This window comes from Amia ocellicauda, chromosome 16 (genome assembly GCF_036373705.1).
Source record: "Amia ocellicauda isolate fAmiCal2 chromosome 16, fAmiCal2.hap1, whole genome shotgun sequence".
Taxonomy (NCBI): domain Eukaryota; kingdom Metazoa; phylum Chordata; class Actinopteri; order Amiiformes; family Amiidae; genus Amia; species Amia ocellicauda.
This window is the reverse complement of record NC_089865.1, coordinates 16,636,884-16,649,719: the sequence shown is the minus strand read 5'-3', so window position 1 is coordinate 16,649,719 and position 12,836 is coordinate 16,636,884. Positions and strand designations below refer to the sequence as shown.

General features: G+C 37.7%; 1 protein-coding gene across 12 annotated transcripts in view; it reads right to left on the bottom strand.

The window, feature by feature from the left end:
• The window catches only part of tns1b (tensin 1b), a 195,946-nt gene that overhangs the window by 50,017 nt on the left and 133,093 nt on the right, over positions 1-12,836 (bottom strand). For all 12 annotated transcript variants that reach the window (XM_066688451.1, XM_066688453.1, XM_066688454.1 and 9 more), the window contains 7 exons: positions 12,536-12,586; positions 11,528-11,650; positions 9,495-9,559; positions 9,113-9,196; positions 6,299-6,411; positions 5,565-5,625; positions 1,840-1,915 (listed from right to left, as the gene is read on the bottom strand). In XM_066688451.1, the coding sequence (XP_066544548.1) occupies positions 1,840-1,915; positions 5,565-5,625; positions 6,299-6,411; positions 9,113-9,196; positions 9,495-9,559; positions 11,528-11,650; positions 12,536-12,586 (573 nt within the window). The remainder of the gene's footprint in view (positions 1-1,839; positions 1,916-5,564; positions 5,626-6,298; positions 6,412-9,112; positions 9,197-9,494; positions 9,560-11,527; positions 11,651-12,535; positions 12,587-12,836) is intronic.

Sequence of the window (12,836 nt, the reverse complement as noted above, 5' to 3'; positions counted from 1 at the left end):
TGAATGCAACAAAATACATGTTTTCCTATTTAAAATGAACAACTGCCTTGGATATAACAACAGACTACCACCTGTAGACCAACGCCAGTTCAAAGGGCAACAAATGGCAAAGATCAATGGAAAATGTTGATTCACAATAGATATTTGAGTGCTGCATGCAGCCTATATATAGAACGATGGGAAATCTGACCCTTGAGACAATAGCACTTCTCTGCTCTAGCTCATCCTTTCCTCTACCACATTGTTCTATTTAACCCTTGCTGTATTTTAGTCAGTGTAGAAGAGACACATTGAGCTGTCTTCCTCACATCTTCACTGCGCTGAGTACCAAGAGAGAGAGAGAGAAAACATTTCTGGGTCCTGAGCCAAAATGTTAACCCAAGCCAGTGCAAACTATAATCAAGACATTAAATTGAGGCAAAAGCACACACACAAAAGTACAGGTTGACTATTACCATGCAACAAAACAAACCATATACAATCGCTAAAATGTGCCAAAAGCAGGGTGGATAATTCCCAGGGATAGTGGTGTTTTAAGGGAACTTTAGTTATTCCTCAAACTCTCTAAAGACTCAGGGAAGATAGGTAAATTAAACAATACATAACATACACTTTCACTGTACTACAATAAACTGAAAGCTGAACAAAAAGGGAACAGGCTTTCTGAAATGCACAGTACCTAGTCAGCAATTTATATAATGGACTAATTCTTAGAAAAATGCATAAACATGGCACAGCAGCACTAACTGAAAAGTGAGTATTACTAGACAATACCAGTAATACCAGCTGTTACTTTCTTGTGTAAAAGCAAATTGCAATATACAATAAATCTCTAAATGTATTTGTTTTTCTCCCAAAAATTTAAACTGTTGAATGCAAATAATCCTGATAGATACTGAATGTTTACACAAGTGATACATATTATGGTCAAAGATACACTGCACTGTAAATCACGATACACACAACACACGACTTACAAGAGTAATGTAAACTAGAACATCCGGGTATGTAAACATTCAAGAGCTAACAGTCCTTTTAGGTACAAGAGTAAAGAAGCAGCAGACACAGTACTTTTGTACGAGATGATCTCTGTTAGGATGGTGCAGTCAACATTGTTTGTCTTATGTCTCCATTTGACTCTTTTTATAAACACCTTGGGATTCATAACTATAATTCACTTTTGGTGTGTGCTAAGTAACTGAAGTTTTCACCAGCTTGCCATTTTTATTCATAATATAAAACATATTTTCCATTCAGATTAATATTGACTACCTCATGATAACCTAAGTGACACAAAGTATCATATACGTCCAATTATACTTCTCATATACACAGTACAGTAAATTTATACATCTAAAAGTCTGTAGATTTCGTGTATACACCTAGAAAGCATCCATCTTACTTCAATCCAACATTAAACATTTATTGTGCATCTACGAAAGAACAATCTGAACAATTAGTATGAATCAATAAACAAAAACCAAGACAGGTGAGTGCTTGAGTGATCTATAATTGATCAAAGGGCATAAGAGAACAGGAAGGCATTAGCCAGTTTCCTTTGATAATTGTCATGTAGAAGAGATCCACATATCACTGTCAACGTCAGGCACTTCAGCAAGTGAGGTTACAGTTTCGGTCAAGTTACAGTCAAGCCAAGATTCTCCAGCTAACACAGTCCTACCTACCTGCTCTGAAACTCATCACTGCAGTAACCCGCGCCATTGAAGAGCGGCACAGCCTGGATTAGAGTCTGTAGTTTTCAGGCTGTCCCGGAGTGACAAATAACCTTTTTAGTGTACGAGCTCAGGAGTTATTTACAAATATCAATTGTATTCTTACCAGAATGTCCCCCTTCAGAAGCAGACCAGGTTCAATGGTGATACAGATGCTGGTTTGACTGTCTCCTTGGACATTACTAGAAGGAAACAGGAGATATTATTTATCTAAAGGAAATCAGCATCCAAATGATAAACATAAGCAAATTATTGTATTTATATTTGTACTTTCACTTAATATTAACATACTTAGTATATAAATTAGAATGACTATGATGTAGGCAATTTTTGTTTTATTCTTGAACCAAATGAACAGACAAATTGCATGTATGCTGAAATATAAACGATAAATGCAGTGAAACTGAATCTTTGACTACTTATTTTAGAGCCAATCTGTTGGAGCTCTGGAGCAGATAGAGTATTGGGAGCTCATAAAAACAGAGCTGACCATTGCACCACAGCTGTCAGCATTTCCCTGCAGGTGGGGATAATCAGAGGATAATCTCTTAATTAGGGATTTAAACATTACACTTTCTCTTCATGTCAAGGCAATTTTGACAGGCTGCCTAGACATACATCCCATATTACCCTATGATTATTATTTGCAGAACGCAAATAAATGTTATTTTTTTTACTGAGCAAAGTTATTTTATTTCTACAGTAATTCAGCCAAGCCCAAAATGTTTCCATCTTGAAATAATGCCTGACAACAATGGATAAGGAATACACTACAGCCAATTGTACACATTGAACACAAGTTATTATTAAAAGGTGACTCTTTAAAGCACAAGAGTGCAGCATCAGTGATTTATTCATGATTCCAGAAATCTAAGATAATATAAAGGTTTTATATCTGGGGAGTGAATACAGTGCCTATAGAAACACCCTCTTGGACTTTTTTCAAATTTTGAAAGAGTTTCATGCCTTTAAATGGGGATTTTTTCCCACTTATCTACACACCATATACCAAACTGTTAAGGGAAATATATATATATATATATATATATATATATATATATATATATATTAAAAATACAAAACTGAACTATCATTATTGGATATGATTAAAGTCAAAACTTTTTGCCACATGGCTACTGAATCTCTTTTTTTGCATAATGCAAATGGGATTCAAGGTGGACTTCAAGGAGTACCAAACAGGCCAGATCTGTGGAGTGCCATGCACACTTTGACCAGTGTCTTGGCCATGCAAGCCTGTAGCTCTTGCAAAGTTGCCATTGCTCATCCAGTTCAGAGAGATAGTCTGATCTAGGCAGTGATGCCATACACCTTCCACTTTTTAATAATTGTCTTGACCTTGAATATCCAAGGAATATTTAAGGCCTTTGATATTTTTTATACCTAGTCCTATATCTGTGCCTTTCAATAACTTTGTCCTGGAGTTCTTTTGAAAGCTCCTTGGTTCTCATGGTTGAGTTATTGCTTTGAAATGCATGACCCAGCAGAGGGGACCTATAGGAACTGCGGAATTTGAGTGACTACAATTTAACACAGGTGGAGGCCACCTAACTTGTGTGGTTTTGAAGGCAATTTGCTTACACCTGAGCTAATTAAGAATTGCTATTACAAGGGGGGTGGACACTTATTCAACCAAGTTTTTCAGTTTTTATTTTAAAAACATTTACTAAAAATGTCTAGAATATGTTTTTCACTTTGATGTTGTGGTGTAGGATGTGTAGATAAATGGAAAAAACTAAAATAAGGCAACAATAGGTGAACATTTTGAAAGGGGGTGTATACTTTCTATAGACACTGGATATACACTCACCTAAAGGATTATTAGGAACACCATACTAATACTGTGTTTGACACCCTTTCGCCTTCAGAACTGCCTTAATTCTACGTGGCATTGATTCAACAAGGTGCTGAAAGCATTCTTTAGAAATGTTGGCCCATATTGATAGGATAGCATCTTGCAGTTGATGGAGATTTGTGGGATGCACATCCAGGGCACGAAGCTCCCATTCCACCACATCCCAAAGATGCTCTATTGGGTTGAGATCTGGTGACTGTGGGGGCCAGTTTAGTACAGTGAACTCATTGTCATGTTCAAGAAACCAATTTGAAATGATTCGACCTTTGTGACATGGTGCATTATCCTGCTGGAAGTAGCCATCAGAGAATGGGTACATGGTGGTCATAATGGGATGGACATGGTCAGAAACAATGCTCAGGTAGGCCGTGGCATTTAAACAATGCCCAATTGGCACTAAGGGGCCTAAAGTGTGCCAAGAAAACATCCCCCACACCATTACACCACCACCACCAGCCTGCACAGTGGTAACAAGGCATGATGGATCCATGTTCTCATTCTGTTTACGCCAAATTCTGACTCTACCATCTGAATGTCTCAACAGAAATCGAGACTCATCAGACCAGGCAACATTTTTCCAGTCTTCAACTGTCCAATGTTGGTGAGCTTGTGCAAATTGTAGCCTCATTTTCCTATTTGTAGTGGAGATGAGTGGTACCCGGTGGGGTCTTCTGCTGTTGTAGCCCATCCGCCTCAAGGTTGTACGTGTTGTGGCTTCACAAATGCTTTGCTGCATACCTCGGTTGTAATGAGTGGTTATTTCAGTCAAAGTTGCTCTTCTATCAGCTTGAATCAGTCGGCCCATTCTCCTCTGACCTCTAGCATCAACAAGGCATTTTCGACCCCCACAGGACTGCCGCATACTGGATGTTTTTCCCTTTTCACACCATTCTTTGTAAACCCTAGAAATGGTTGTGCGCGAAAATCCCAGTAACTGAGCAGATTGTGAAATACTCAGACCGGCCCATCTGGCACCAACAACCATGCCACGCTCAAAATTGCTTAAATCACCTTTCTTTCCCATTCAGACATTCAGTTTGGAGTTCAGGAGATTGTCTTGACCAGGACCACACCCCTAAATGCATTGAAGCAACTGCCATGTGATTGGTTGGTTAGATAATTGCATTAATGAGAAATTGAACAGGTGTTCCTAATAATCCTTTAGGTGAGTGTATAACTCATCAACATGGTATTCCAATAAATTAAATAAAAGCTACATATTATAAGACTTATGGAAATTGTTTTATTAAGGGTTTCAATAGCATGATGTTGGATTAATTATGTTAAACACATTGTGTCTTCTGAAACAAAAGTGAATAACTCAGACAATAAGCCAATTCACTGAATGACTTCACTCTATGAATGTGCTTTGAACATCTCAAGGGAACTTGTAGAATTTCCAGTTTGTTGTACTCAAAAAAATATTTTTAATGATGGTTGAATGCACTTTAGTGTTCAGTCAGATGCTGTATGTCCATGAGAAACTATTTTTATATTTTACCCAAGATACATGAGGATTATAAACCTACAGTTTCAACATGGGTGCTGTAAAGCTACAAGGCTATTAACTAGAGGATTTTACAAGGACATAATGTTCAACAAAGTTTATAGGACAAGTACAAGTACTACTTCTACTCTGACTGCTTCTTGTGCTATCCCTACATTTATTAAAAAGAGCATTATAGGGCTGTAAATCAGAGATAATTCAAAAAGAAATAAGGTCATCCCATAAACACACAAACTGGGAAGATCTAGTTAAGATGATTTCAGTGGCAGAAGCCATTGGGAAATAATGACCCTCTGTGCCTCTGTAACTATTCATATCGATGCTTGCATGGCAGACGCACAGAGCACAGACGAGTGGTGGAGGAAAACTGTAAAGCTTTTTTATTACAACCATGCCATTCAGGCAAGGTGCCAGCACAGCACGAATCGGGGGTATTAAACGTTTCTCTTACTAGATTCCAGATGTGTAAACTGGCTGCATTGCCTGGTAAATCTTGAGGAAAGGGCGGCAACCTAGAAAGACATTGGAGAACAAAAAACAGGAAAACACATTAGCGACAGAGCTGCCCAGAGTGAAACAAAGGCCTCAGAGCTTCCAAGACAAACAGCTGTGTAGCGAATGAGGGCCACCGAAGGATGGGAGGTCACATGGATACATAAAAACATCTCTGATCGAACAAGCTGCGAGAGAACAAGCCCTACCCATAAACAGCAGACTCCACAGTTTGCTTGCCCTTCACCTAAACAAGCTTTAAACACCCTCCATTCATAGCTTTCCAACACCCCATTCAGCCAGGAAGGTATGTGCTATTCATCTCTCAAGTGTGGTCTCCATTTATGGGAGGTTTGAAAAATGAGCCACGCTTTTGTGTAATATAAGCCTTTGTGATGTTTGAACACTCATCTGCAATTAGCAAGAACATTTTTGCACTGCTCCAGAGGATTGAAATATGTACAGTATGTTATCAGCTCTCTGGAGTTTCCTCTGTAATTGATCTATTACAAAAATCTATTTTATAAAGGAAACAGAATTCAAAGGGCAATTTTCAAATACATTTCAATGTAAAAACAACATGCACTATTCATTCAATTCAATTCAATATATGCATGCATGTAGTAATGCAATTTCCATCTTCTGTTATATAATAATAAAAATAATAACAGCAACCTCAATATGTACACTGACCTCCTTTGGATTCGAAATTGGGGATCCCATGCATGATCACATGGTGCAGGAATAGTGGCTTGTTGTTTATTTTGATGGTTCCAGACAGCAAACCACTGAAGTACTGCACATATCTAAAATAAGAGAAGGGAATTATTGTTTGTACTTCACATATATAGTTAAGCAGTAAAGTCTGGTTTAAACAAGAATTTAAGAAAACTCGTGTACATCTTACATTTGTATAACCCTAAAAGGTTAAGGTAATATATACTTCAACAGGTAGTTCAGTCCTACAGATGCAGCATTTGGAAAGTGATGTTAACTCATGATTTCTTTCTTTGATTAACTGATTAATGATATTCATGAGGTATTTATATGAGGTCTTTTAGGTGTTTTGCAGGAATTAAATAATCTGCAAACACTGGTGCTGCATTAACCAAATTAACCACTGTATGCACTTTACTACAGAATTAGGGTTGTTGTTCTTTTTTGACTTGATTACCAGGTGTCCAGCTTCCCTAGCATGCATGATAAACCCTGTGACAAATAATTTCAAAGTGTTGGCATTTAATCCCAGCCCACAACATCTGAAACATCCCTCGTAAAGAGCTCCAGTTCCTATACTGCAATTTCCTTGTTTTTACTGCAATACCATTTAACACGTGGGAGCCACAATTTTGAAAGATTTAGCTAATCGTACTTCCTTTATCTACAGCCTTAACTGTGCCAGTGTCAAGGTAGACAAACAAAAGAACAGGGACACAAAACACCCCCATCCGGGTAAATCATTTATACATTGTTTTCGTTTTTTTTTTTTGGTTTTTGGTTTTTGGTTTGATTTTGGGTCTTCCAGCCAAAAACAGACATGAAGATTCATGAGCAGGGAGTAGAAGTGTCCAGATGCAATACTGAATGTCGAACTTACATAAAACAACTAATAATTAGATCCTCTCTCCCAAATCCCTGCTCCCCTGCTGTTCCTGTGTGGGGTTAACATTTGACCCTGGAAGTACCCACAATTCCCCTAGCTCAGACCCCCGCACAATCTACCCTAACCCCCAACACACACACAGAACAGATGGACACAGACGGAAACAACACATATACCACTGTTTATATATATTTTAAGGATCTGGGACCACATGGGACAATTAGCATAACAGTTCCATGGAGTCCCACATCCCTAAAAAAAAATATATATATATATATATATATAAACACCATAGTATGGTTTAGCTTTTCTGGCTGTTATCCCAGGACCCATTACCAATGAACCACTAGACCAAATCTAGAGCTCCACTTGTCAAAAACACCCTGGGTGAAACATCATGGTGACCTTAACTGGGCGTCTGTTTTCTATTGCTAGCAGCACATTATTCTTAAGCTGATTTGTCTCTGCTTGCTGCTGTTGCATTTGTAGAATTAAAAATTAAAAAGTCTTCATTTGTAAACTGGGTGTCATGTATGCTCAGTGGCTCTATACTGTGTTAGCATATGTATTGCGTATGTCTCTTTGAAAGCAGTGCATTGAATTGTTACCATGGCAGGAGTATGCTTCCAAATCAGTGCTCCCAAATTGTAAATAACTGCAATTTAATCTGGGTTTGGGATCCACATCAAGCTGCATCAGTTGGCAAACCATGATCTCTGAATATTCATTCAGCAGAGGTTTCTATGGCAGTTTGAAAGTTCTCCCTACGATACTGGTTTGGCAGTGTAGAAACCCAGCTCCCTCCATGTTAATGTCACACATGCCTCCCATAATAACTGCAGACTGCTGGGCACTGAGTCCTGTCTAATTATATCTCAGGCAGGAAATAGCAGTGCAGAGGCCTAATGTTGAAACTGGGAGAGCAAACCCCCCTGAAAGTGAGTGACTTTTCTAAAAGAGAAGGACTCCTTGGGCACCAATAGGACTGACTTTGCTGGCTGGTTTTCAAATGTATTTGTGTGTATTAACTCATCGTGCTGAACTACAGAATGTGATCGCCTACAAAGATGGAAGTTCAAATTGCTCAGTCTACTTTCTCTTTAGTTTTATACAAAGTTCTACCCTACCGAAATGACTACATGTATCTGTATAGCTCTGGGAATAATTAAGACACCACTGCAAAATTATCAGTTTCTCTGGTTTTACTATGTATTGGTATGTTTGGGTAAAATTAACATTTTTGTTTTATTCTATTAACTGCTGACAACATTTCTCCCAAATTCCAAATAAACATATGAATGGAATGGAATGGCTGCCATACATGTAGAGATGCTGATTTAAGAAAAAATTGCAGTGGTATCTTAATTTTTTCTAGAGCTGTATATATGTGAAGTGTAACTGAAGAGATTAACTTGGAAGAAACAATATTTTTGGTCATTTTGGACATCAATGGGGAGTTACTGTACCTTTAATTTCCTAATATGTTCCAATAACAATGAGATAAGCTTTTGTTTATAGTGGCTGATGTTAAAACTATAATACTATAAGAGGATCAAGATTAGTTTCCCATCAGAGTTACGCTTGTATGGAAAGAAGATATCTGTCTCCTTGTACTAGATTACGTTGTCTCACTTAAGTCAGAATCAGGCCACTATTTTAATTTTCCTTTAGATCCGTTTTAGAAGGAGATATAGAAACAGACCACAGACAGCACCCCAATACACGTTAATAGAGCACTAACAGTGTATAATGGAAATACTTGAGGGACCCAACAGCCAATAGAAATAAAGGGTTTCTATGACCCCTATCCGTTGTAAGAGCAACATACATTGAACCCCAGGCCAAACTCATAAACCAGACAGGAAGGTACCAAGGAGGCAAAGAGGAAAAGTAGTCCAACTGACCTCTTCTGGGATGGCTGGCCCACGGGAAGCACTTTGTCTTCATAAAACCTCTTCATGGCAAATCTGTCCAGAGCCTGGTCCGCACTGTATTGTATGAGAAAGGTCTTCTCAGTACTCTTTTGACCTAGACAGTTTTTTTAATTGTGAACCTCATTGTGTATCTGCCTACAGTGTGAACTTTTGGTATTCCTTCATTGTATTATCAATGGCAATACAGACTCCTGTGAATATTAAAAGCAATATTGTTTTTCCTAAAAGCTTTAAATTTTAAATTAAGACTTCCTCTCACAACATTCCAAAGCTGTTATTCTGATTAATAACCATTACTAATGTTTGTGTAGCGAATCACTGGTCACCATATTAAATCAGGAAGACCTCTTACCTTGCTGAGATATTACTGTAATGCATGTAGGCTGCAACCACCACCCCAGTCCGCCCACGATTTCCCTGAGAATAGAAACAAAACGAATAAGGGAGGGTTAGGTTTTGTGTTTTATGGCAAACTTTTATACTAATTGAGTCCAAGTCCATATCTTCACGTGCATTGAAGCCTTGTTGAAGTCATCTAATAAAGAGGTCAAGATTATTGAGTTAAGGTACAAACAGGGTTTGAGAAGTCTTGGAATTCTCCTGCTGTAGTTTTAGTTATTGATGATGAAGTAAATGTTAAGCAGTTGTGAAAACATGAAACACATACTATACGGTGCCATAAGTCATCACTGCAATCTCCAAAATCAGCAGTAAATTCACCCCAACACATTCAATATTAACCCTTTAGAACATAGAGTGATCTAGTAAACGTCACGAACATTTAACAGGCTTGACAAAAATATCGTATTCCATTTTATCAGGCCTCACTATGTTATCTATATGATACGTTGGGTTCCTAATAAGTTAAATATTGCTTTAGATCCAGGCCATGGATGAGAGCTAGTAAAAGCACATCCTAATCCTGTGTTAGGTAAGTAAGTCAATAATATTGAAATTCACTAACAAAGAGTAACAATATGAGGCACAATACTATAAACTCATGCCTTCACACACATAAGACTAGTAACAATGCTTTACAGAGATACTGTACACAGTAGCTGAAAAAAATAATTTTTCATAATGTCTGTGGAAAATAGGGACAGTTATAAAACACATAATTAAGACTTTTTGAAAGCGAGCTCTGTTTTACAGTATCAGGGGATCATAGTTCTGCAGGCCAAATCTGAACAGTTATTACCAGATTCTGTTTGTTGTTTCTTAAATAAAACAATTTGCGATCTACGTCATTTTCTAAACAACTACATACTATTGCTTTTCAGTAGAAAGCCATAGACATGTGTCTAAACTTCAGATACGACTAGGTAAAATGGTGACTTGTTACTTCAAAACAAGGTTGGCACAATGTTTTTGTGGTAGTTTGCTTGTACTTGGTCAAGTTCTGATTGATGCCACTGTTGACATTTTGTACAATGTTCGGAAAGCACTTGTGGTGTTGATATGTTAGATAACCAACTTGTTTTCTGTGGGAAGTTGTTTTCGTAGACTTATCTGGAATGCTGGCATCGCAGTTATAAATAACTTTGCAAAGCAATTAGGGGATTATACAACAGTCTGAAAAAGAGGGGAAAATGTAAGAAATGCTGGTCTGATTTATGAACTAACACAAAACGAATGATGGAAGATGTGCCAATGAAGTGGAGAAACATGTGAACTGGAGGACACCAACACACTATACCTTTCCAAAATAAGACACAGACACACAGTCACAGACACACAGATGGAAATCACATATCACACCTCCCTGTTTATGACATTAATGCACTGAGGATTTTTATAAAAGACTGCAGGCTGTGTTTATTTGGATCGAACTTTCAATAATAAACACTGCTGTCATCTGACCCATGTCAAATCAGCTCTTTCTTTCACTCTCCTGAGCCCTGGAGTATACATTTTACTCAACACTTCATATAAAAACATTAGCAAGTATACATTCAATTCCGTTTTGAAAACGTGTTTCTAGATGCAGAAATGCCTTAGAATATTCCTGTTGATATGCTTGGTTTTACCAGCTCTGATAAGGAAGGGGAACAGACCCCAGGGCTCTGAGATCGTGTTGAGTGAGAATAGCTTTACAACGCCATCTGCTGACAGGAACTTGAAAACAACCACAGCTTATTAACTTGCTTGGATAATCAGAAATAACTGTACAATCTATATAAACAGTTCAGATATAGTCTAGATTCCTAATTTATGCACCTTTGCTTATTTTCAGGTTTTGTTTCTTTGTTTATTGATTTTGAACAGTCCTTCTAAAGCATGATATGAGAAAATCTGCTTTTAGTCTCCGCACAGAGAAAGCGTGAGAAGTGAGAAAGATGCTAAGGAAAATGAGGGATATAGAGCAGAAGAAGCACGTTCTGGCACCTTGTTGTGGAGCACCACCACGTTGTGCGGGTCGGTGTTCAGCCAGGTGTCCATTGCCTTGCAGATGCTGCAGATCTTGTCGAGTGCCGGGGCATGGTGGTCTGGCCAGCCAAAATCCAACACCTACAGAAGATGTGCAGTAAATCATAGCTGTCACAAAAACTGTAATGGAAACAATATGTTTTCTTTAAAAGGTGAAACACAACATATGGTCAAGAGACACAAAGTGGTCAACAAAATGCTTGGCAGCTTCCTAGTTCTTGGCACAAAAAGAATGTTATTTTTAGACAAAAAATGCCTGAGATTAAACATTGTTATAATACATGTATATTACAATCATCATCAGACTTTGTCAAACTCCTCCTGGAGTTCACAAGATGTTTCAATTTTCAAGGTTAAGTTTCTGGTCTCATCTTCCCATCTTCTACATGTTTTTCTTATTGTTTTTCCATCTTAAATTGTAATGGTAATGTGTAATCACTATGACCATGACTTGACTGTCAAAATCCATTTAAAATGTTATACATATAGCATCAACAACTACATTTATTGATCCACTGCTGGATGAAGGCCTCCACAAGATGTTTCCAGAGCGTCTCTTTTCCAGGTCATGTCAGCACAGCTTCTGATTTCACCTTCCCATCTCTTATATGGTCATCTTCTAGGTCTGTTTTCATGTCTTGGGATCTGTTCTATAGCTTATTTTGTCCATCTTTGGTCTATTCTTTCTGCAGTGTGTACAACCCATTGCCATTTCAACATTTTCATTTTCACTTGTTATTCCAAGCATGCACCTTTCCACGCTTCTTGGTGTTGTTACAAGATTTTGAAGGCATAGGTGAGTACTGGTAGTATGCATTGTTCAAATACTTTTCTCTCTAGGCAAATGGCTGTATTTCCTTTTAGTAGTGAATTTGTTTCTTCCAAATGTACTCCACTAAAATTAAACATTAAACTCCTAGTTTTAGACATGTTAAAGGTAATCATATCTTAGGAACTATGACTTACCTTTGGATTTAGCTTCGTAATGTCAAACCTCCTCTCACTGAGGTTGAAGAGCTGGAATAACAATGTGTTTTTGACATAGATATAAACATAAAAAATTAAGAAACAGAAATTTCTCCTAAATATAGCACATCTTCCCTTTCTATGAAATTCTGATGGGATTCCTATAAATACTGCATTTTGGTTTATTTAATAACCAATAGCCAATAAAAATGACCCTTAAAAATCCAGCTATTTTGGACAATTATTACATTTTGGAGAGGGGAATGAAGGTGGTTACATGCACTTCCTAAGGCACTGTTAT